Raw genomic sequence first — 25,819 nt, 5'->3', positions numbered from 1 at the left:
GGGGGGGACAAGAATCTTGGCCTAATGAAGGGCGGGGTATGTGGGGCCCGGGTGGGCAGGTGTCTGACTGGACCGTGCAGAGCACTGGGGGGTTACATGCGCCCCCCAACTGCCCCTGCCGGGGGCCCCCTCTGCGGCTACTAGCTGCTCAGTCAGTCGTCTCTGTTCCTTGGGTGGCTCTGACCTTCAGGCAGGCCCATAAAGTAGCTGGTGCGGCTAGGCCTGGTCAGCCTGTGACTGAGGAGCAGGAGTGGGTGGAGGTGGGGTGGCGGGGGGGGGAGAGACAGCGAAACCTAGCCCCTTCCTCATACTGCAGTGCTGGTAGGAAAATAGTGCACCAGAGCCCCCTGAGATACTTGTTGGGGGACGGGGGGGAGCAGATGCTGCGTGCAACTCCCACTCCCCTACCCCAAGCTCCTTGCAGCCTGGTTGGGTGGTGGGGTGAATGTTGCATGCAAATCCCATTACCCTGCCCCAGCTCCCTGCAGTGGGGGCGGCGGGGCGGTCAGATGCTGCATGCAAGTCATCTTCCCCTACCCAGAGTTCCTTGCAGGGTGGGTGGCAAGTTTGTGAACTTTCTGGCCCACCCACTTGACACATCCTATCATGTTTCGGTTAAGCCATGCTTAGACGCCATTTTGAGGTTAAGCTAATAAAAGAGCAGTATGCCGCCAACAAAATGGGCAAAATATAGAAACAACTACCAAAAGGTGTGGGTAAAAGAAAAGGAGTTGGAAGATTGGATAAAGCCTGTGGTTGGTGATGACGACCGTAAGCTGCATGCAAATTTTGTAAAAATCTAGATTCGTGCACATCATGCAGGGACTGGCAAACATAAAACAAATACAACACCATTTTCTTCTATGCACCTGACAGATACTGGATTTACAGAATCAAAGCCTTCAACCACGATGCACCAAGCAGATTTAAATCTGGCCTGCTACATTGCCTGCTACTCAGAAATTAGTTCCCTGGATCACCTTGGGGAAGGTGTCGGATCAGCGTTCGAAAAAGAGGTAAGTTTGCATTGCACAAAATGCATGGCGTTAATAAAACAATGTTATTGCTCCCTGTATGTTCTCTGACCTCATCAGATCTTGGTGAGTCTCAGTATTCACTGGTAATAGATGAGAGCACAGATATTGCTGCAGTAAAACAGCTTTGCATTGTAGTGCGCTACTTCAGTTCCTCCTTCAACAAAATTGTGTCTGCATTTTTTTGGGGGATTAGTCAGTTTGGAAAGTGAAACAGCAGACACAATTGCTACAGCACTGATTCAGTTTCTTGACCATGTTGGTCTGGATTTCAGCAGGTGTATTGGGACTGGGAGTGATGGCTGTAGCATCATGATTGGGAAGAAAAGTTCTGTCTACGCACATCTCCAAAGGAATGAGAATCTCAGTTTGATCAAATGTATATGTCACTTTATCCAGCTGTGTACCAGTAAAACAGTAGAAATGCTGCCGGCCAATCTAGAGGTTTTTTTTTTTTTAGTCTCTCATTCCTACAACTGGTTTTATCACAGCTTCCTGAGATTTGGTACATATTCACCACCTGAGTAATCACGGTAACTTGCCCTCCAGTCTCTTTCCTCCTCTTGTATCAAGAGCAGCAAAGAGTCCTGTGGCACCTTACAGACGTATAGGAGCGTGAGCCGCAGGACTCTTTGCTGCTTTTACAGATCCAGACTAACAGGGCTACCCCCTTTGATACTTTATATCAAGAGTGTTGTTTCTAGAAAGTATCCCTTTATCTGATCGCAAACTCTTTGACTTCAATTTGAGTAGCCAGCCACTTGGCACTGTGTGCTGTTAATTTTGGAGAACTGTTTACTGTTGCTTTAGGAGATGCAAAGCTTGACAATGCTCTTGAAGCTGCTAAACAAGTACAGTTGAGACTTCCAGAAAATATTAATCTGTGGGAATCTGTCCGTGTTCAGTCCATCAGTTATTATCTTTCAGGGAAAACCTCAACTAATGACATCTCCATGCTGAAAATTTTCAAAGATGACTTGGGGGCCTTGGATGCACAGTATCAAGCCATCAACTTCCAGCAATGGAAGAGCACAGATGACAATGCGGAGCAGTTCTGGGTGGAAGTATACACTTTTCAAGACGGTAGCGGTGAACAGTGCTTTAAAGAGCTAGCCCTGTTTGCACTTTCCCTACTGAGTAATGCTGATGTGGAACAAGTGTTCTCATTGTTCACCTGAGAGAAGTCCAAGCACTGGAACAGGATGGATGACTCTGCGCCGTATACTGCACCTCCGCTCTAGGTTAAGAAGACTGGGGATTTTGTTATCAGGATTTTGTCCCACACTAGGATATGGTAGTACATTCCCACGTTGAACATTGAGGCAACAGAGACCGTGGAAGATGGAGAGAGTAAGGATGACATTTCTTAATGTACGTACACACAAATTGTGACACATTAAAATAATAATGTTGTATGCAGCAAAACTGAACGACTGAAAAAATGGAGTTTGTATAAACACCCCCACTGCCCTCCCTCTGAAAGGAGCTGAGCTTGTTTTGAAAGGGGTTGGGCTTGTTTCGAAAAGTAGTGCCACTTTTTTTTTTTTTTTTTTCCCCACTCTCTTCCTTCTCTCCCCCTCCCGCTCCCCCCCCTTGTGAGACTTGGCAACACTCCTACAGGCGAGCTCAAGGGAGCAGATCTCGGTCGCCAATAAGAGCAAGGGATGGTGTGGAGCCTGGCAGCAGACTGCAGAAGGGCAGGTTAGCTCCGCTGTCACCCCAGGCGCTGTGCTGTGTTGGGTGACTGGGCATTATCATGAGGGGTAGGGGGGGTCCTGATAGTGCATGTGGCGGGCATATGTCCAGGACTACACCTCCCAGCGTGCCCTGCTCCATCCTTCCTCTCTGGCTGTGGGCTGGCTTCCACAGGGCATGCTGGGAGGTGTAGTTCCACTGGTGCCTTATGGACTGGGGGGCCCCCAGCGTGCATAGGCTGCTAGGGACCTGCCCTTGCAGGGGATCCCACACTTCTTCCCGGGCTCTGCATGGAGTCCAGTGTCTCTTGGAGTCTCGCATTCTGGTGAGCTGGCTGAGGCCTGAGAGGCTACTTGTCTCTCCAGGGCTCTTTCCCCATTAGCACCAAACTGCCATCAGGCTGTGGTAGGGCACAGGGTGTTCTCTGGCACTGTTTGAAAATCACCTCTGGCTTCTGCAATGGCCTCTGGGGAGATCACTGTGCCTACAGCAACAGGAGCGTTAAGCTTATTGCCCACAGACCCAATGTGTGGGGAATAAAACCCATGTTCCTATAATTCCCGCCTATGGAAGGTGACTGATAATAACACTATGTCGGTACTGTCTGGGAGGAGAGGGACATACTGGGGTGTTATTGTTTTAAGTCTGGTATAACTGGTATTTCTAATCAGAAATGTTTGGTTTGTCTTCCAGCACACACTGGGAGTCTGAAGAGCCATGGATCACACATGAACAATCGAGAGTACGTGGAGCATCTCAGCAACATTCCACATTTGTACCCCTTTCTAGATGAATATACTAAATGCAGATTGTTCTGCTTATAAATGGGACACTTTGAAGACAATCTCACTTAAACACTAATAGTCTTTAACGCTGAAAACATCTGAGTCTCCAGCCCTTACTCAGCAAAATTAAGTTGACCAATAACTAGTATGGTTGTTTGCATGAGTAGTCAAATTGTAGTGAGTAATGCTGACAGGAGCATATTATGGTGGTGTAGTACAAAGCCCAAAGGTATAAGATGCTCTTTTGGTACTGCGTTGGAATAGGGCTATTCTATTTGTATTCCTGCAGTGCCTAGAGCCCTATAGTGAGACTGGGGCTCTGTTGTAATTGCTGTAGAAAGGTAATGGATTTAATTCTTTCAGGCAGGGCAGAATGTCTACGCAGGGGTTCTCGTGACCCCTTGGGGTTGCAAGGTGATTACATGCAGGTCATGGGCCCTCATTAAATTAAATTTCCTCCCCCCATTTTTAATTTATCGGGGGGGGGGGGGTCACAGAGGCTTGCTGTGTGAAAGGGGTCACCAGTGCAAAAAGTTTGAAAACCGTTGGTTTACAGAATAAGAGGATGCTGTGCCCTGCTATAATAAGTTATGATAATTTAATTTGAGGCAGCAATTTAAAGGCCTTTATTTCCAAATGTACTACTCAGTAGTATCAAAGGGGTAGCAGTGTTAGTCTGACCCTCTACTCAGTAATATGTGTGGCAGGGGAAATGCTGCCCTCTAGTGAGCAAAACCACTTAAATAGGATGCTTAGAGAAAGTAGTGGCCTGGTTACTGTCTGCACACAATATGTCAAACTTATTAGAATGTCTTTCAGTTGTAAAAATGCTGCTTCTAGGGGACGGTATAAATTTCAGTGTGTAATAAAATATTTGCTTACTGACAGTTTTTTGGTTTCATTCATTATTCCAGTAAACAACTTGCTATTTGCAGTGTCTGTAAGAGCAAATCTATCTGCCTCAGGCTGTTCCTTCCCCAAATCATCACCTTTCAAAGCAGCCTTAAGAGTAGCCACTTGTCTCTGCTTTTTTCCAAATGGGGTTAATCCTGGCTAGAGTATCTTCGTAATTGGTTTATCAAATGCTTTACCGTTAGGAAGTAAATGATCACTAGTTATAAGTGCGTTTGACACTTAATCTGTGCGCATAAAATTAGCTTTTTTCGTAGGCTACCTGAGGCAGCAATGTGTTAATAAAATAGATATTAAAAGTAGATCCTACCCCTACCCAGTTAGCAGGGGTGCAGCATAATTAGCAGGAGTAGGGGGTAAAACCAGATGTACTGGCCCAATCCCAGTTTAAGTCACTCTAGTTTCCAGACACCAATACCGCCTAGTGGCATGAGGCTGCTGTGGGTGGCCTCGTTTCCTTCCCCCTCAGAGGTGGCTGCACTGCAGGGCAGGGTGAAGGATCCCCCCCCAGCGCACACCCCTCTCCCTGTCTCAGCCCCCGGGACAGTCTGCCCGCATTCAACATGGCCGCGGGGCGGGGTACGAGCGCCCAGCCCGTACTTAATATGGCGCCCGGGAGCAGTGACGTCAGGGGGGAGCGCCGGAAGTGATGCTTTCGCCCTTGGCAACCTGAGAGCGCCGGAACCACATGGGCTCCCTGCGATCGGTGGGGGGGCGGGGAAGCGAGATTCCGGGCTGCTGAGGGGCCCAGCGGGAGTATGGCGGCTACCCGCCCCGGCAGCGCCCCCGTGCGCTTCAAATCCAAGTGAGCGGTGGGGCCGGGAGGGGGAGCCGAGATCCCCGGGGAGCCAAGGGGCCGAGGTGGGGGGAGGAGCTGAGTTCCCCGGGGAGCAAAAAGGGCCTGTGGGGCTCCTTGTGTCTCAGAGATCCGAAAGCCTTTTGGAGGTGGCGTGGGGGAGGCATTCTCTGCCTGTGCTGCCGCCAATGTGGAGGGGCCCGTTTGTGCCATCACTTTGGGGTTGCCATGGTGGGAGCCCTGGCGTTGCTGTGGCGCTAAGGGGTGCTGTGGCATAGGGGTGTCTGCCAGGAAGGTGGCTGGGAGGGTGCCAGGCCAGTGGCCAGTCTCTGTGCTGTTGTGCAGATGGGACAAGCCTGGGATTCTGTCACATACACGTGATATTGAGTTTGTCAGATACCAGTTGCTTTCCTCTCCCCAGGCTCTCCTCCCTTCCAAAGTGCTGCCTCTTAATTGTTGTTATTTAATAACACCCACAGAACACATTGGGAGTGAGGGTTCTACCTCTGGTTCTACCTCTGGCATATTGGTCTCATCTCCTTAAGGAAAAGCTGGGTAGATTTAATACAGAATGATTCCGTACTGTAGAGAATGGTAGGATTTGTCAAACCCACTTTTGACAGGATCTTATCTTCTGTTGCAGTCTATAGGTGTTTAACAGTGCTTTTTATCATCACTGTGATAAGGAGCTAGTGAGCAGACTTTGTGCTCAAGCTACTGTTTTACACTGCTCCATTTGAATCACCTGGTTCCAGATCACCTAAACATAACATGATGCACATTGAATCACTGGTAGTTACAATGCTGTCTCAGTGGGGCATGTTTGCTATGTCAGCCTCTGACGCTTTTAGTGGGATAACGCATCTCTATTTGAAACTCAACTTTCACTAGTTCCTGTACACAACAATAAAATAGTTCTGGGAAATCCAGAGTAATTTGTTGTTGGACTCCTTTGTCTTCACAAACTTGAAGCAGGGATTCATGAAGGAAAAGATGTTACAGGAATAGACTTGAGCAGTTACATAGAAGCATTTTACTGTAATTTATGTTCCTGATACATGACTCAGATAATCCATTTCTTTCTATACATAGCACATGTTGGTCTTTTTTATTTTCTGATATTTATTTAGCTACAATTTTTCTAGCGGGTTTAATTCTGGTAAGACGTGTACATATAGTGTTCCTGCATATGAATAATCACTTCAAAGTGCTTTTAATGCAAATGGTTTAAACAAATCAGTCTATTTTAACTGTTCCTCTATTTATGTTTCTTTTTCTCCTTTCAGCTATGCTGTGTCTAGGAAAATTGAGCCTTTCTACAAAGGAGGGAAAGTTCAGGTAATGCCAAACTCCAAATTCTTTTACTGAAATCTTGGGGGAGGAAAGTAAACAACGATGTGTGGGTGCTAATATATAAAAACATACATCAACTCTCTTTTTGGTGCCATAGACTTGTTTTTTCTTTTCTAGATCAGCCGAGATGGAAAACACATGTTTTGTCCCTGTGGAACGAAACTAAATATAATGGACATAGCAACAGGAGCCCTTGTTCATAGCATCGAACAGGTGAGATGATGCAAAATCAAACTAACTTAAGTTTTCTAGATTAACTTTTAGCTACTAACGTGATGTATTTAATTCAGTATTTTCAAATGACTTTCAAAGGGTGTTTTACCTTTATTACTGAGGCATTCATCTAAAGGCACTGAGAAGGAAGTTTGAGTATTGAAGAATGAGAAATGTATCTGAATCTAGACAGATATATTATTTATTTGCAATGTCCCTGGCTACTATGAGATTTGAAAACATTTTCAAAGTTTAGTTCTTACTAGGACATGGCTAATACAGTTTCATGTCTCACTATAAAAGAGGGCCTTTTTCACTGGTGCAAAGAAGCAGTTCTGAGTTTCCATGAACAAGCACTGTCTGCACATGGAATGAAAGGGAATGTATTTTTTCCCAGTACTTTTGTACTACACACAGGTTTTTCTTCTTGAATGGACCACTTTCCTACCCATCCAAGGGGGATCCGTGCAGTCATGGTCCACTATATAAATCCCTGGTACACCTTGAATACTGCGTGTAGTTCCGGTCACTCCATCTCAAAAAAGATATATTGGAATTGGAAAAGGTGCAGAGAAGGACAACAAAAATGATCATGGGTATGGAACAGCTTCCATGTGAGGAGAGATGAAAAAGACTGTGACTGTTCGTCTTAGAAAAGAGATGACTATGTGTGGGATATGATAGAGGTCTATAAAATCATGAATGTATGAAGTGAATAAGGAAGTGTTACTTATTCCTGCACGTAACACAAGAACCAGGGGTTACCCGGTGAAATTAATAGGCCAGCAGGTTTAAAACAAACAAAAGAGAGTATTTCTTCACGCAACGCACCGTCAACCTGTGGAACTCGTTGTCAGGGGATGTTGTGAAGGCCAAAAGTATGAGTGGGTTCAAAAAGAATTAGATACGCTCATGGAGGATAAGTCCATCAATGGCTATTAGCCAAGGTGATCAAGGATGCAACCACATGCTCCAGGTGTCCTTAAACCTCCAACTGCCAGAAGTTGGGACTGGACGACAGGATGGATCACTCGCCCTGTTCTGTTCATTCCCTCTGAAGCGCTGGCACTGGCCACTCTGAGGCCAGGACACTGGGCTAGATGCACCAGTGGTCTGACCCAGCATGGTGGTTTTTATGTACTTGTTATTTATCATGGGAAACTGGATTTAGTCTCAAACTCCAGACCCCAGTGGTGAAACGTGCTTGCAGACGTGCATCCTGGTGGGCTGAAGCGATATAGTCGGCATGGGAGCTTTCTGGTCAGAGTAGGAAACTTGCCTGTGACCAGTCTCTCTGGAAATGATTCACCTTTGGGATTGCCACTGAAACGAAGAGTCTGCACTTGACAGTGGCATGAGCTAAACGAAAGCTAGAAGCATCTCCCTAGGAAGATATCTCATTCACACACTTCACCCTGTTTCTGTCCCTGTCCCCCATGTCCCCAGGTTGGAACTGCTCAGTCAGGGAAAGAAGTGAAGCATTGTGGGAACCAGGATTCCTTAGCCCTGTACAATGTACAATGTTAGTCTTACTTGTTCATGGGTATTCTGCAGTTTCGTCTGCAGGAGATTCTGTGATGAAGCGCAAGAAACAATGTAGCATGTGTAGGCCATGTAAAACCTTTACAGAGACTAGGGCAACGTGGCATTTAAAAAATATTGCACAGATGATTTAACTGCCTCTTTCTTCCATTTATAGGATGATCAAGAGGACATTACATCATTTGTTCTTAGCCCTGATGATGAGGTATGTGACAAGTTACACTTGGTTCCTTTTTTTCCACTTTAATAGGTCCCATAAATAATCATGTCAGCACTGGAGAATATTCTGCATGGAATCATCCTGCACTCGCAAAGGGTGATGGTCCAAATGGGGTCTGATTGGACTCTCCCAGCTTTAATTTCTGACAGGATTTTCTAATAAATTTTGTGCAGTCTGAATTGCTACTTCCAACAAACTTGTATCCTGTATAAATTAAAGGGAATTATTATTTAATAATTATGTTACAATAGTGCCCAGAGGTAGCAATCTGGATTGAAACTATATTGTGACAAGCTCCGAGCAAACACATACAGGGAAATGGTCCCTGTCTCAAAAATCTTATAATCTAGGAAGATAAAAAACAGAGGGAAAGGGATGCAACCAAATATAATCAATTTGTTCATGTGCATAGATTGTACCAGCTGCTATTTTAATTTAGTCCATGAGTTAACTCTAGACCCATTCTTGCAAATATGCACGTGCTTAATTAAGAGTTTGCAGGATTGGAGCCTATGGTATTAATTTTGATGGAATGTTATGGCCCAAAGAGCTAAAGATGTTAATGTGACCCAGTCACTGTCCAACACTGAACAGTTGTAAACAAAGTTCAGGGTTTCGTAAACAGACACATCATCTTCTTAGTACACTGGCAAACGCTGCTAATTTGTGTGTTTGTTTTTTAACCTTTTACTAAAGATGCAGAAAAGAAAGAAAAACCGCGAAAACATGTGAAATGTAAAATGTTAAGACTTTAATTCCAACAAATTTCACATTTTAAAGGTGGTAATAACTGTCCTTTCTGGGGAAAAGAGAAGGTAGTTGAAATTGACTGGAGCTGTTGTAGTTGCTGTTAAAATCCAGTACTGTTTCCTAGAAGACAAAACAAGGCAAACACAAGAGGGAAGAGAAAAGAATAGTAGAGAGAGAAAATTCAGTCTCTGTCTCTGGTGTTGACTTTCACTTGCAACCTCACTGCTGGAGAAACATAGGCATGGCACATGGTCTCATCAGCCACTCCAAGACCTGGCAATCTTGTACCAGCATCGAGCTGTTTAAAGCATTGCTTTTAACTTACGGCAGTGTTGCAGAATGTACAGTCTTGGTGGGCTAATCCGGATGCTTATTAGACAGAAGACAAAAGGAAAGAAGTAAGAAAAAGGAGAAGGAAGGTCAGGAAGAAAAAGAACATACCAGGGGGAGGACAGTGACAGCAGGAACCAGATCTCTGGGATTCCAACAGGATTTAGCCAGAGCCAGCAGAGATGATGTCATCTGGGTCCTTCTCTCTGGCCTGGTCTGGTCAGGTCAGGACATCTCTCAGGATCAGGATGACAAAGGCCCAATGGTGTCATGGTGGATCCCAGGGTCCCAGAAGATGGTGGGAGTGGCAGCCATGCTGGTGTAGCTAGCTTCTTCTGTTTTGCCTCTCTCCCAGCCAGTAATTGTTGTTAGCTTTAACTTTATTTTCCCCCAAAGTCTTTTCTTTTAGGGACCCAAAGGGAACGATTGGTGGAATAGCCCATTCCCTCATTAATTTATTTACCAATTAGGAGTAATTTCCGACACACCAATTTTGATCTGTCAATTTCTGGTCCCATCCTTCTCTTGTTTACCAGGCATAATTTTAACACAGTCATTGAGTTATATTATAATAGGCCTTTTTGTTTGTACTAATTGGTTCTGTGTCCCTTTTGCATCTTTTCCCCGTCACCATTTTTTGTTCTAGGTTATTGTGATATTTTATGAACTTATTCACATCTCACAATTACAGTAAATTTGTAGGCCCAATTATTACAACAGGTCTTTATTAGCTGTTTGTTATTATCTGGAATGCCTTCTTCTGAAAGACTAGCAGTTGCTTCTAAACTTACTTGATATATATTGGGGGGAGGGGGCAGAATTTTATCTGTTTGTTGCATTACAGCATTGCGTTCTGTCCAGTTTGTTTGTGATGTACTTACATTTTTATGTTATTTATATGGCTTCCAGGCTTTTGCTATAAAAAAAAAATGCTGGGAAATAAATTAGTTTCAGAATTAGCTTCTTTTGGTAACTGAAATTTCCTGGCTTTTGTCTGTCTCTGGGTTTTCTAAATTTCGCTGTGAACATAATGCAGAATGTGAATATACTGGCTAACTTAATCTCTGTATTTTCCTCTTTTTCCTGCTGTGTGTTTCTGTTAGATTCTTGTGACGGGAAGCCGGGCGTTGCTGTTAAAGCAGTGGGAATGGCGACAGAACAAGTGTAGACGTACGTGGAAAGCAATGCACACGGCACCAGTGGCCACCATGATCTTTGACCCCACTTCCACTCTGTTGGCCACAGGTACAGTCTGACTTCAGTGTCACATGATGGGGGAGTCTGTTTTTGTGATGAAATGACCTTAAGTTCTGTGCTGTTAGACAGTGACCCCTGCTGTTCAAATAAAATCAAAAGAGAACTTGAGAACCTCTCAAAACTTTCCTGTTACTGCAATAAGAAGATTGTTTTTATGTAAAAATATATTATTAATTGAAAATTCTACAAATTATCACATGCACCTAGAGAAAAGCTTGTCTAGTGGTCTGAGCACATATCTGGAAATCGGAAAACCCAGCTCTGAAACTCACTCTCTGTCAGGGAGTGGGTGCAGGTGGGGTTGGGCAAGTCCTTTAACTCTTCTGTGTCTCAGGGTCCTCATCTCTGAGTAAGGACAGTAACTGTACCTGTCTTTTGTGAGGACCAGTGAGTTAATACTTACAAAGCCCTCTGAAAATGCAAAGTGCTATAATCCGTGAAACCTCCCTGGGTGTCGTGACTAACTGTTCTCTCTCTCATTTTCCCTCTTCTGCTTTTGTAACCTGTGAAACTGATACAACTGCTAGTGTCCCAGCCCTGCTGTGTTGTTAATTCCTTCATGTCCTTTCTTCTTGTAGGTGGCTGTGACAGCACCATTAAGATCTGGGATGTAATCAAACAGTACTGCACGCATAACCTGAAAGGATCTACGGGGGTTGTACAGTAAGGAGAAAATCTTCTTATCTTCCATTTTCCGTTAGGGAAACTAGCAGAGACAGTTTTACCAAAACACTGAAATTCCACCCAGGTGTTCTGTCTGAAATAAGGAGCAGCAGCTTGGGGATCTGGGTTTGTGACCCCAATTCTGTTAGCAGATCTTGCTGTACAATTGCAATCTTTGCCAGTCCTTTTGAGGGCTCAATCCCAGTCTGGTCATTAGTATTATCCTGAGATGACTGAGTAAGAAGAGCATTCTGGGTAAGGGAAATGCAAATGACTGTACTAAGCAGGTCCAAAACTGTTCTCCGTTTCCGATTTTTGATCTGCTTAACGGAGGGACCAGGGCTATAACTGGCTGTTGCTTTGGGAGGAAAATATAGGGAGGGAGATGATGTGGTTAAGGAAATCTGGGAGCTCCAGTTCAGACACCCACAATTGACAGTTTATGGACTCTTTAGAGCATTTCCTAGGGCAAAGACCTATGGTAAATTTTCCCAGTGGGCGGACTGTGGATAAATGAGATTCGACAAAGGAGGTCAGTAATTTAAGCCCAGTTCAGCTAATGTGAATGATCTGTCATAGATGCTAGACATTTACGTTATTGCCGTATCAGAGATGATGCTGATTGGTTTGTGCCTGCATTATGCTAATCTCTCTCTACCCTCCCTTGCTAGCATCGTTGAGTTCCATCCCGATATCTCCCGCCTGCAGCTCTTCTCCTCCTCAATGGACTATATAATCCGGATCTGGGACCTGAAATCCAGCAAGTGTATCGCCTCTCTCGACGGCCACTACAGTGCTGTCACCTCTCTGGCTTTTGCTGCAGATAAAGACACGCTCATCAGGTAAACTTGTTATGGGCTTATCAGATCTCCAGTCAGATTCCCCCTCCCCAAGAAACATATGGCATTCTCGTACTGCCCATGGGGTTTGCTGTTTGAGGGAAGGAAGGGGTGACAATACAGCACGTTGGGGCTCCGAGAAAGAGAGAGGTTGAGGGTCTGGGTTTCACCTAATCATGCTCTGTGCCTCAGTGTCCCACGTGTAAATTGGAGATAATACTGATCTGCCTCACAGGGATGTGTGTGGCTTTGTTCATCCCATGCCTGACCTAGAGAGAGGTTGACCAGCCACAGCTCCACGTCTGACTTTGCTTTGAAATTCTTGGCTGGAAGGTGCTGGTAGTGAATTTTTCTTTATAACCTTTGTTGCAGCTCTGGTCGTGATAAAATCTGTATGGTATGGGACCTGAAAACAAGAGAAGCCAAGAGGACTGTCCCTATATATGAGGTGAGATTACTTCCCTGGTGATATTTGACTTCTAGTCAGGAAAAAAGGGACCTGCTTTTGATTCCAAGTGGTTACTCGGGCTGTTAAATTCTACTTACCTTTTACTGCGCCTCATGGTTTGTCAATGTCTCTCGCAGAGCGTGGAAGCTGCAGTATTGTTACCCGAGGATGGAGATTTCTCACACTTGGGTGTGAAGAAGCGAGGGCTTCACTTTCTCACAGCTGGCAGCAAAGGTGAGTGAGCCCCGTGGAATTTCCTGTCTTGTCGCTGCCAGGCTCGGGTGTAAGAAGGAGTAAATTAGACTCTGTGGCCAGCCATTGTCAGGGCTCAGCACCTTTTCCATTGTCTTGTATCTGTTGAAAGCCAGGTCCAGTTCAGTGAGCCTGTTCTGGCACTCTTGGGATATTTAAAGTAGCACTTTCTCCCCCTCCCCATCTCTGCTAAGCTTTTACCGTCCCAGATACCACGGTGATGAGTGGGGGATGAACGCCTGCTCAGATTTCATAGTCTAGATTTAATTTAGAAAACACCTTCTGTCTTAGGCATCATGTTTACATGAGAAAATTGCACTGGTTTAAATGAAATTGAGTTTTAAACCAGTGCCAACCCCTCTGTGGACACTTCAGTTTGAGTGGCTTATTTTGGTTTAGCTTAAACCTGTTCCTAATCAATTTTAGCTAACCTGAGATAAGTCTGGCTTAGACCAAAGTCAGAGTGTCCAGGCAGCCTTTCACATCCACGGAACTAAATCAGTTTAAAAATCACACCATTAGTTACACCAGCACAGCTGTCTCCTATAGACAAGGCTGGAGTTTGAACGGACACACCTCGGAGGACCTTTCTGAGCATCCTGTGCAGGTAACGTAATGCCACTAACAGGCAGTATACATCCCATGCACTAGGGATCCTGCACATCTGGGAAGCCGCCACAGCTGCCTGCGTGTACACCCAGCCCGTGCCCTACCAACGTGTGGACGCCAAGGAGGAGGAAGAGGGCAGCACACACAGTCTGACACAGTGCATGCTGCTGCCTGAGAAAAATGAGATCGCAACCGTGACTGCTGAGCATAATATCATCTTCTACGATGCCCAGACGCTTCAGCTCAGAAAGCAGGTACCATGTACCAAACCTCAGTGCCTCTTCTCTTCCCCCACCGTACCTTGGGACAACTCCATGTCCAATGACAACATTTTGTCAAATGGTTCCATCTTCCCCAGCTGTTGCTACATCTAAAATGATGGCATCTAAATTAACTGTTACCACTCAAGAGAGAGATCTTGGCGTCATTGTGGATAGTTCTCTGAAAACATCCACTCAATGTGCAGCGGCAGTCAGAAATGCGAACAGAATGTTGGGAATCGTTAAGAAAGGGATAGAGAATAAGACAGAAAATATCATATTGCCTCTATATAAATCCATGGTACGCCCACATCTTGAATACTGTGTGCAGATGTGGTCACCCCATCTCAAAAAAGATGTACTGGAATTGGAAAAGGTTCAGAAAAGGGCAACAAAAATTATTAGGGGTATGGAACTGCTTCCATATGAGGAGAAATTAATAAGACTGGGACTTTTCAGCTTGGAAAAGAGATGACTAAGGGGGATATGATAGAGGTCTATAAAATCATGATTGGTGTGGAGAAAGTAAATAAGGAAGTGTTATGTACTCCTCCTTATAACACAAGAACTAGGGGCCACCAAATGACATTAATAGGCAGCAGATTTAATACAAACAAAAGGAAGTATTTTTTCACACAATGCACAGTCAACCTGTGGAACTCCTTGTCAGAGGATGCTGTGAAGGCCAAGACTATACCAGGGTTCAAAAAAGAACTAGATAAGTATATGGAGGATAGGTCCATCAATGGCTATTGGCCAGGATGGACAGGAATCGTGTCCCTAGCCTCTGTTTGCCAGAAGCTGGGAATGGGCGACAGGGGATGGATCACTTAATGATTCCCTGTTCTGTTCATTCCCTCTGGGGCACCTGGCATTGGCCACTATTGGAAGGCAGGATACTGGGCTAGATGGACCTTTCGTCTGACCCAGTATGGCCGTTCTTATGTTCTTTCCCTTTTCTCCTTGGTACTCAGATCTATTTCCAATGCACAGAGCACAGGTTCATTGATAAGGTTTCTTTGGGAGAGCTTTGCATTGTCCTGAGTTGGTGTCTATGCAGTATGAACCAAAGACCTGGCATCAGGAGTTATAGGTTGTTCTTTGCAGGGATTTCTTCTTAAAGAAATGAAACAGAGACGAAAGGGCAGTGAGGGACAGACCCTCGAGGAATTCTCCACATCCTTAAATGTTTATGTATTTAAATGGAGGCTGTGCTATGTGAGATTGTTTTTAAGCATGGCATCAAATGAAAGATCCCCAGGAATGCACATGAATGCAGTGCTACCAGCCACCGTGGCTGTCATTTGGATCTTCTCTCGCCAGCTCGTTCCTTGCCTGTTAAGCTGTCTCTTGTTTCGTTGCCCCCAGTTTGCAGGTTACAACGAGGAGGTTCTGGATGTGCGGTTCCTTGGCCCTGCTGACTCTCACATTGTTGTGGCTACCAACAGCCCTCAGCTGAAAGTGTTTGAGCTGGCAACGTCGCACTGCCAGATCCTGTACGGTCACACAGGTACGCAGGGACCTAGAGGCTTGTCAGCTCTGCAATGGGTAGGGAGGAGCTGTGTGGGTCACCCCTGGAACTGGCTTCTCTCCTCCCAAGACTCGTCTGCGCGGAGGCGGCAGTGCCCTCTACCGTAGGCATCTGCTCTGCAGGCGTTGTGCATGGAAGCTCCTGCTGCTCTCCATGCTGTCCCTGTTTTGCTTAAAGAGAAGCCTTTATTCTCCAGGGCTGTTGGTTTAGCATCTTTCGCCAGCACTGAAATCCTCTTAAATTCTAGATTAGGGTGTGGGGGGTCGAAGACTGACTCTGAGTGTTAATGCACTTTGTGACTGCAAGTGTCTAATCAAATCACACCAGGTCCACAAACGTAGCCAAGTACTTACTAGAAAACGACAGAGCTCACAGCGTAGGTGTGTTTTTAGGTGCCAAAGAGCTTCCCCTCATCCCTACTGGGCGGTGGACTCTGCCTTACTTCATGCATTTCTGTTGTCTAAATACAATATTTTGTTGCTTTCCCTCATGCGTGGAAGGTGCTCCCTGTAACCATCCACAAATCTTATTAGCCTTCAAACCCCTTCTTAAAACTCCCCTTTTTTTTTCGTAGCCATCACAGCAACTTGGCAGTGGTTATCCCAGTGGTGTGCTGAGATCACTGCAGAGCATGCTGACCAGTATTCCCATTGTTCCTTGTGCTGCCCCATCTGTTACCTCTTGTTTTATATTGGACCCTGCTCTGAAGTGCTTAGAATTAATCTTTTTATTTTGTTTGAAATGCCTAGGCCAGTAGGGTTCTGGTCCACAACTAGGGCTCCGAGGCGCTACAAATCATGAACAATAATTGCTGCCGTCTTTCCTTTCAGAAACTGTTCTGGCCCTGGATGTCTTCAGAAAGGGCTTGATGTTTTCTAGCTGTGCTAAGGTAATCTAATGTTTCCTTTCCTGGGTACGTAGTAAGGCCCATTGCTTATAGTGACCTTTATTGTTGTGGGCAGTTTTTCTGCTCGTTGTCCTTGATTTTGGAAAGGGCTTTTGTACCGATGGAAACTTCTGTCCACCCCACCTCCGAAATTCTAGAGAATATCTAGAGATTTCATAGATATCCAAGCTCTTTTTAAATCCTATCATTTTTTTAACATTGTCCTTAGAAAAATATGGGTTGGTTTTAGTATACTGGCCCAACAGGAAATCCCAGTTGTTTTATCTTCGTGGGATCTTTAGTATTTGTGCTACTCTTAGTAAGCATGTGAGCTCAGAGCTATTCATTGCTGCAGAAGTGGCTGGGAGCAGCGTGTAGCACAGATGATCAGAGGTAAGGAGACAAGGGGCAGGCTGTCGCAACATGCTCAGAAATAAAGTAACTAATGTAAATTGTAGCTTACCATTAAAATTACCTTTAATTTGTCTAGCTTAGTTTGCAGAAACGGAGATTTAGGTTGGATATTAAGAGAGTTTTCTAACTCTGAGAATAGCTGAGCACTGGAAAAGGATAATAGGGAGGTTGTGGAATCCCCTTGAAAGATTTTTAAGCACAGGGAGGTGAATTTAGGTAATCTATTATGTCCTACATTTCTATGATTCTATGAATATTGCTTGGTCCTGTATGATGGAATCCCTCATTAGTTGTCTGTCTGTGCCCTGAAGTGGTGGTGATGAAATGACTGCAGGCATAGATTTTTTTTTTTTAATACCTGACACACTGGCTATTAATACTAATCTATTCACTTGTCAGAAAAGTATAACTGTTTTCCTCCTTTCCTGTTTCAGGACAGAAGCCTCCGGGTTTGGCGGATGGATAAAGCAGGCGATGTGGTCTGCGTGGCCCAAGGATTGGGTCATGCCCATGGAGTGGGTGCGCTCTCTTGCTCAAGGTAACAGAGGCATCATTCTTCTTACATGTGGTCTGTGTTCACAATGAAGAAACCACAGTCTGTTTGAACCAAGGCTCTGCGTTATCCCAGGCCATTCATGGTAAACGTGTTGACTTGTAATGTGATAATGTTGGAAGAGAGACTTTTTTTGGCCCACCCTGTTGCCTCACCACCCCCAGCTCTTATGTTTACGCTTCTCCTCTTTGTCCGGCTGGCTCAAGTTTGTCTAGATCAGGGGTCGGCAACGTTCGGCATGCGGCTCGCCAGGGTAAGCACCCTAGCGGGCCGGGCCAGCTTATTTACCTGCTGACGCGGCAGGTTCGGCCGATCGCGGCCCCCACTGGCTGCGGTTTGCCGTCCCGGGCCAATGGGGGCGGTGAGAAGCCGCGGTCAGCACATCCCTCGCCCGTGCCGCTTCCCGCCACCCCCATTGGCCCGGGACGGCGAACCGCGGCGAGTGGGGGCCGCGATCGGCCGAACCTGCCGCGTCAGCAGGTAAATAAGTTGGCCCGGCCCGCTAGGGTGCTTCTCCTGGCGAGCTGCGTGCCGAACGTTGCCAACCCCTGATCTAGAGGAACAAAAAGCTGCAGGAGCCTTGATCCATCTAGCTCCTGGATTACGTTCTAGTGAATTAGAGAGGGAAGGGGAGAAACACAGAGATAATCGACCTTGCTGGGAAATCTTGCTTGTTTATAAACTCTTCTCCTTTCTTCACATCTGTTTCTATTTGGAGTCCAATTTCTGTATTCAAAAGGTGCAATTCATTAAGTGATACTTGGCTCAGAGGAGTAATGGTGCCTGTGGCAAATAGCTGAACTGCTGGGGGCTGTTGTAAGGGTTTAAATGAAATGAACCGAAGCTTTTGAAAACATTCAAACACTGAGCTGTTTGAAATCCCAACTGAGTGCATAGGGTGGTGCTGGAGAAAGAAAAGCCATTTTCTCTGTGCAGGTGAAGCAATTGTTTTGCTTTATTGCATTTGACATTTTTCCTCTTCATATCTTCCCCCCACTCCTGCTTCCAGAATGAAAGAGAGCTTTGTAGTCACCAGCAGCCAAGACTGTACGATCAAAGTCTGGAATCTCCCAGAGTCCCTCACTGCCAAAACAAAAGCAGGCTTGGTCTCCAGCCCTGAAATCCTTCATGCCCATGTGACGGAGAGGGGTCACAACAAGGTAAAATCTCAGTGGACTGGAGAAGGTTCTTTTTCTGTGGAAGCTCCACGAGCCAGTTCTTGTGCTCTGTGCTTTGAGTGCCTTTGGCCGCAAGGTTCAGTACTTCGTAAAACATATGTTTATGGATTCCAGGCAGTAACATGACTGGTGAAATAACTTCCACTGACATCAGACGAGGAAAATCAGTGATTTATTTGTAAAGTGGAGGCTAGGGAAATCCCCCCCTGAAACTATTTGTTCCTTTCGCTAAAAAATAATTTCCCAAGCCAGGGCATGTATTTTTCTCCCCTCTCTTTGTCTGTGGCTTTCATTCAGATGTTTTAGTTCTCCTCTAGGAATCTCAGATCAGTACAGGAAACAGATGTGTGTCTGAGACTGACGGAGTTAGTGGGACTTGGCTTGGGGGCACCTGCCTATAAGCATAGAACAGCTGCACAAAAGGAAAGATTTCATGTGCTGGGGAGATCACATCATGGGAAAATGTTGTATTTAGTTTTTAGTTGAGCTGTAACAGGTGTGTTAGCTATAAAACAGGTAAGGTCCTGGGAACAATGAATCTTGAGGGCTCAGAATGAGCATAGCCAGAACTTGTACCTCTCTCACGCCTCCGTTCTCAGCCCTGGGCTACCCTGGTTAGTGCTGGCAAGAGAATTTCATTGCTTCGCTCCTTTTGTGTGACTTTCTCTAGGATATAAATAGTGTGGCGGTTTCTCCAAATGACAAACTGATTGCCACCGGCTCACAGGACAGGACGGCCAAGCTGTGGTCCTGTCCTGATTGCTCTCTGATGGGCATCTTCTCGGGACACACGCGTGGGATCTGGTGCGTGCAGTTTTCTCCTGTGGATCAAGTCTTGGCCACCTCCTCAGCAGATGGCACTGTGAAGCTGTGGGGTCTTCATGACTTCAGCTGTCTGAAGGTAATGAAAATTCAAACTCCTGGGCCGTCTAGACAAACACTTGAATGTGGCAGAGATTCGTCAGGGCTGCTCCAAACAGACACGGCTTGGCCAGACTAGCAGAAGTGTAACAACACTGCCGTGATGAGGGAAAAGCTGTTCAGGCCTGGGTTTGTTCTCCAGGCCTCCAGGCCTGCACAGGCAGCAAGCCCCTTAGCAATACTCTTGAATAACCTGCTTCCTTCTCTGGCCAACCCAGGAGCAGTGCAGGCTGGGTTGACGTGACAGAGATAGGACCTTGGAGGAAATGGGCAAAGAACAGAGTAATTTGACTCTTGGTCTTCAATGGAGAAACATTTCTCCAGTCTGTCTCATTATTAGAAGGAGGTAGATGCTAAATTGCACCCTTCTTATTGCATGCTCCTACCTTCAGATAACTTAGTAGTCCTAGTGCTGTGATCCCCACGTGACTCTTCCCCGATGGTGTTATCTCCCATCTGACACAATAAGCAGGTGAATCAACTTTTCAGCAGCTGACTGATCCAGTTAATGTAAATGTCTCGCTCTGATCATACTGTGATTTAACCTTGGATTGCATGTTCCAGCAGTTACACTAAGCTTTTATAAAGTAGTACTGGGATGCGTCTTTTCTTCCCTCCTACCTTTCCCACCCTGTAGCAAAACGCAGGTTCCGGGGATATGGTTTGCCTGCTTGGAACTTCTTTATCTAGCATCTGGGTACAGATTTCGTTCTCGTGAAAGAAGAGCGCCATTCCAAACTGCCTCTTAGCTCCAAACAGTGAGGCATGGTCTCCCCTGTGACCTGGCTGTCTAATATTCTCTTACTTCTTTTTATACTTATTTTTTTTTCCCACTCAGACTTTTGAAGGTCACGACGCCTCTGTGCTGAAGATAGTTTTCGTGAGCCGGGGGACACAGCTGCTTAGTAGGTATGACCTTTCTCTAGGAGCCTAAGTGAAGCTAGGCCAGTGCAGCAAACTGGTGAACAGAGGCTTGAGCGGGAGGTTGAGTTGTTGATTTGAAAATCCCCTTTCCCAGGGAGAGAGGTGTGCTCGGCAGGTGGGATTCTGACGAGAGAGGGAACCACATTCAGTTCTGGAGTAAGCAGGTGAGATTCCCATTGAAGTCAGTGGGAGTTGGGCCTGCTTACGCTGACACTGGATTTGGGTCTTAAACCAGCAACCAGATGAGTCAGCACCAGCCGCCTTGACTGTAGCCCTTTCCCTGAAGCGAATTGTACGTTCACCTTGCTGATGGGAAAATCCTCGATTTCTGCTCAGCTTTCCTGAAGTGCTAGTTCCGCCCCTACTCGTCCTCCAGTCTAGCACCTGTGCTGTTGTGTTCTAATAACCTCCACTGAACTAGCTGGGACATGAGAGATACCCAATACGTGGGCAGCTCTGAAGGGGCATTTCACCTCTTGTAGCGGGCGTGAGCAGCAGAGGAAGGGTTAATCAGCCAAAGGGAAACGAATGCAGACCCCTCAAGGAAAGGATTTTCTGCCTTTACTAGTTGTAAACAGAAATAAAACCTGAATGAATGATCTTTGCACTCTCCAAGCAGAGAGAAATGGAAAAAGCCAATGAACTGCATACACAGCGAGACATACGTTGGGGTTTAAAACTCTTGGTTCAGAGAAGAAGAATGGTTCAGCCGCTAAAGCGCTAGCCTGGGTCTTGGGAGACACCAGTTCAGTTCTCACATCTGCTACCAACTTTACGTCCCCAGCAAGTCACTTACTCTCTGTGCCTCAGTTCCCTGTCTGTACAATGGGGATAAGAGCACTGCCCTGCCTCCCAGGGGTGCTGGGAGGGTACATACATTCAGATTCTGAATGCCTCAGATACTGCCATGATCAGGGCTATGTGAATAGCCAGGATAGAAAGAATACTCTAAGGGGATGTTCATAGCATCATTTGGTTTAGTTTGAAATGATTTTTAACCTGACAGGGTCCCGTGATGGTGTGTGAGTGTCACTTTTACCAAGCCCTCACTTCTGACAGGTTGCAGCAGAGCAAGACTAGGACCGTCCAGTGCCGATTTAAATCCAGGGATTTACGTTTGGTTTCTCTTTCCCCTTTCCAAAAGCGGTTCCGATGGGCTCTTGAAACTTTGGACGATTAAAACAAATGTGTGTGTGAAAACCTTAGACGGTCATGAAGATAAAGTGTGGGGTCTCCACTGTAACAAACAGGATGACCTGGTCGTGACAGCATCCAGCGATTCCTGTGTCATCCTGTGGAAGGTATCGTACATGGTCCTCCTTCAGTTTGCTTTAAGAAAAGAATGGAGGGAGTGTGGTCTAGTGGTCAGAATCCAGGACTGGGAGCCAGGCTGCCTGAGTTCTGCTGTCCTCATCCTCCCCATCTGTGAAATGGGGATAGGCAGATACTGATTTCGGCCAAGGCTCCAGAACAGCACTGGCTACTTCTCTCTAAAGGCAGAGACAGGAAAAGGCCCTGAGCAGCCTGCAAGCAACGAAAGGCGCAATGGGAACACCAGCGACGGGTTGGGAAGGGGTCAAGTCCACGGTGCTGTAAATAATTTGGGGAGCAGCTAGATTCAGCATTTGAAACCCCACATAAAGATCTTGTTGTGGAGCACGTGCTCCTGCTGAAAAGCTGGGCAGGAAATCAAACTGTGTTCAAGCAAGACTGACCGCGGCTGTGTTGTGATCTGTTAAAGGATGTTACTGAAATTGAACTGGAAGAGGAGCAAGCTAAGCAAGAGGAGCAGATTATGAAGTGAGTAACCCTGAGCAGTACTTTGGATAGTTTGTCTCCTTTATCATGTGCCGTCCCCATGAAACTGCCTTAAAGCCTTCCCATTCCTTCTGATTCATAAAGCAAAGCCTTTGTTTAGCTGGTTGTCTGCCCTGTAATCTCTCTCAGCTCTTCATCCGCTGGTGTAGGTTATCTTTGCTTCATATAATAACTATTAGCTTGGAAGTCAATGAACTTCAAGGATCTGTACTGCTGAGATAAGCCAAGTCAGACCATTGAAACTTACTCATCGTTCATTTTCTCCTGTGTCAGCCAGCACAGAATAGCTCAGGAACCCCTTTAACATAATGCCAGGATAATTATCGACACAATGAGGGCACTGTGGTTTTCACTGGCTAGCCTACTTTTATTATCTTCTTGGCACTAAATCTCTATGCATTGTTACCATTGAATTTGCTGCATTCTGCATAACGTTTTGTTCCCTCAAGCAAACGAACCTCTGACAACCTCTTCTTCCTGACTGCATTACAGAGATCAAGAGCTTTCCAACCTGCTCCATGAGAAAAAATACCTGAAAGCTTTAGGGCTGGCAATCTCTTTGGATCGGCCACACACGGTGCTGACAGTGATCAAGGGTAGGTGTCCACTGTCAGTCAATGTTCTTTCTGGAGTCTTCCAAATCATCCCCTTCTGTCAGGTAAAGGAGACAGAAACCCAGAGTCCAGGAGCCTCCCACTTCTATTTTCCCCTTTTCTTGTCACCTCTATTTTTTGATTTGAAACCACCAATGCCCCACTGCATTGTGCCCAACAGCAAATGTTTCCTCTGACCTCAAAGCACAAGCGCATCTCAGGAAAGGTCACTGTACAGACTTCAGTGGGTCCTCTAAGCGTCGTGCACAGTGACTGACTGTCCAGGGGCAGTGGGCCTTGAGTCAGAGGACAGGGCAGCTTTCATCCCTAAAGCCAACAGCCTGAAACCAGACTCTTTATTGAGGTTAATTGTTACTTTGCAGTATTTTGTCTGCTCATGGCAGTAACGCCACAAACAGCTCTTCACAGCGCTGCGGGTCAGGTTGCTGATTTGGTTTTCCCGGAGATCAGATTCAGGTTTAGAGTTTGGCAGAGAAACTAGACCTAGCTTTCATGGCTTTTCATTGGCGATGAGGAATTGGGCTGAGCCAGGGTGTTGACGCAGTACAGTATGCTAAACATTCTGAGTGAACGCAAAAAACCAGCACGCCTTAAGATCTAGTGTTGCACACTCATTAAATACCCCAAATTTGTTGGATACTTTCTGCTTCCAAAGCTTGGCTTCTGATTGTCATCTTTTTGTTTTCTTGAAGTTAATCTTACCATTCTTTCCTGTCTCTTCGCTTTCCCCTTTAGTTATCCTTAAGGAAACCAATGGGAAAGAGAACTTAGAAAAGAACATCCTTAGACTGCGGAAGGATCAGAAAGGTTTGTTAAGCTATTGCTCACTCGACTAAAAGAGTATTTTAGATTAGAAGCCTGTTTCCTGTACTGAAACTAGAAGGACTAGAATCGTCCTTCTATTCACTCTTCATCACTGGCCTCCCATCCTGCCCAACGCAACTGCTGCTATCAGTAAGGGTGCCAGTGGTGACGTAGACCTGAGCCTGCTACAGGCTGGTCTGTGGCCACACGGCTGCCATGCAATGTTCCTTTTCACCCCGATAGCATTTTCCAGCCAGGTGTGTCAAAGCATCACAATGCCCCTAGGAGGCAGCTACGTTCTATTAGCCCTATTTTGCAGATGGGGAAATGACGGCACACAGGAGAATAAGTAACTTGCCCAAGTTGGGTCTGGAGCAGAGCTAGGAATTTAGAACCTGGAGATTTGCATCCCTGTCACCATCTCTGTTCACAAGGCCACTTCCATATGTTATGATTAGTTGTTCTCAATCAGTCCAGTGAGGGACTCTCTATACAATTACTATTGGCCCCCAAGCTTGTCACTCAGTCTTGCATGGAAGCTCGCCTGACCTGGCGGGTATGAAAACAGATCCCTCCTGAACTGGCATCTCTTGTGGGGTGAAGTTGCCCTTGAGCTTGCGTGTGTGAACCGCACACTCCTGAATTTCTGGCTTTTCTCTGTAGAGTCAGTGTTGAAGTTTTTGGTGACATGGAACACAAACTCTCGAAACTGCCATGAGGCTCAGGCTGTCCTTGAAACCCTCCTAAAGCACGAAGCGCCAGAGTGTCTCCTGCAGTATGAAGGGATTAAAACTGCTGTGGAATCCCTTCTGCCTTATACCGGTGAGTTAGAAAAGAGACCGTATCTCAGCTCTGTTCCAACGTTGGCACAGTTGTCTCGCTCAGTGGCTCGCACTGCGCCTGATCTCAGCCATGCCCTAGATCCCGGTCTCTGAGCTGTGCCTCGGACACAGCTTGTAGACAACAATACACTATAGTGTTGCCAGCTGTATTGTCCTTCCATCCTCATACCAGTGCTATGTGGAATGAATAATTGCTTCCTGGCGTGTTATTATCAGCACTGAAAAATAATTGTTCAAAGTCTGTGAAGATGATACACACTCAGCATCCTCTCCTTTCCACGTTAGCCTGGGTCAGGGCAGAGAAGAGAATTCTCTCTGATTTTCCTTGAACTTAACCCTTTCCGCTTAGCCATAATTTTTCTTTCCTCTTTACAGAGCGCCATTTCCAGAGACTCGGCCGCTTATTGCAAGCCTCCATGTTCATCGATTTCATGTGGCAAAATATGAGACTAGCAGATGTGTCAAAGTGGGAAGAGGACATGAGTCTGTGACCTTTTATATGCTGCTTGCAGTATACTGAGGGGAATGACTGGCGAGCCAAGGACACGCACACTGACTGCAGTGCCGCACGCTAACATTAGTTGGCTTCTCCCCCACCCTCCCAAGTTGCAGTTTGAGTATTTTTGTAATAAATATTTCAAGTTTGATTTTATAAATGAGCGAGTCCAGTCTCGACTTGCTGTCTCCTCAGTGCCGTAGATAAGGAGGGGACAGGCCGCCAGCCCGAGTCTGACTCCTGCTGTGTCCGTTCTAGAGCAAAGGTCCTCTTATCATTAGCACTGCACGCTGTTGGGAGACCATCCCAACCCCCCGATTTCTGTCTATGCACCAGCCTGTATCTCTGCTCATTCTCCTCTGTATTGACCTCCGGGGAAGTATCCCTCGCTTGTGGTGAGCTTGCTAAAACTTCAACTCGCTTGTGGCTGTGTAGGTTGGGTGTTGGTGCACACCCTAAAGAAAGGGCTGTATCCTAGGGCATGGAAGGGGTGGGCATTACCAGCTTTCCATTCTACTCGAGAAAAAGACAGACAAACGCAATGTTTCCTGGGATGGATTCAGTAGACTTGCGTCACTGAAGCTGTTTGGAGGGTCATAGGAGCACACAGGTAAAGGGTAAAGTCCTAAATCTCATTGTTACTGCGCTGCTTGCTAATCTACAGCTGTGCACTAGGTAAGCAGATGCGTCCCTAGAGAGTAGAGAGGGAGGAAGTTGCTTCTTAATGGCTTTTAATTTCTCTGTCTTGTCTGCATCTTTCTCCCTGTGAGAAGGAAACAGGAATTCCTCAAGTTGCTACAATGTATCGTAGCAGGAGGAGCAGTTTAAAGCTACTCATTCCCATAATAAGCGATTTCAGTCTTTAATCTTCAAAAGGAGC

General features: G+C 46.0%; 1 protein-coding gene and 1 non-coding gene across 4 annotated transcripts; both read left to right on the top strand.

Moving 5' to 3' along the window:
- Positions 1–501: 501 nt before the first annotated feature.
- Positions 502–25,057, top strand: TBL3 (transducin beta like 3). Of its 3 annotated transcripts, XM_034784066.1 has the most exons (23): positions 502–771; positions 877–1,016; positions 6,509–6,560; positions 6,693–6,788; positions 8,488–8,535; positions 10,734–10,875; positions 11,466–11,550; positions 12,222–12,392; positions 12,762–12,837; positions 12,975–13,071; positions 13,741–13,952; positions 15,327–15,468; positions 16,320–16,378; positions 17,224–17,327; positions 18,352–18,502; positions 19,191–19,421; positions 20,280–20,350; positions 21,510–21,666; positions 22,107–22,165; positions 22,676–22,779; positions 23,533–23,604; positions 24,265–24,423; positions 24,819–25,057. In XM_034784066.1, exons 4-23 carry the CDS (start codon positions 6,714–6,716, stop codon positions 24,932–24,934), a joined length of 2,331 nt encoding a protein of 776 aa, XP_034639957.1. In that variant the 5' UTR covers positions 502–771; positions 877–1,016; positions 6,509–6,560; positions 6,693–6,713; the 3' UTR covers positions 24,935–25,057. The 3 variants fall into 3 exon arrangements, with proteins under 3 accessions (XP_034639957.1, XP_034639956.1, XP_034639955.1); XM_034784065.1 differs by having other exon boundaries at positions 502–1,016; XM_034784064.1 differs by lacking the exons at positions 502–771; positions 877–1,016 and adding an exon at positions 5,093–5,231.
- LOC117884576 lies at positions 3,159–3,288 on the top strand. Its single transcript, XR_004647597.1, has one exon. It is a non-coding gene; the product is annotated as a small nucleolar RNA ACA64 (small nucleolar RNA).
- Positions 25,058–25,819: the final 762 nt, after the last annotated feature.

The sequence above is a fragment of the Trachemys scripta genome, chromosome 10, assembly GCF_013100865.1.
Source record: "Trachemys scripta elegans isolate TJP31775 chromosome 10, CAS_Tse_1.0, whole genome shotgun sequence".
Lineage (NCBI taxonomy): Eukaryota > Metazoa > Chordata > Testudines > Emydidae > Trachemys > Trachemys scripta.
Note: the sequence above shows the minus strand (reverse complement) of the source record. Positions and strands in the feature narration are given on the sequence as shown.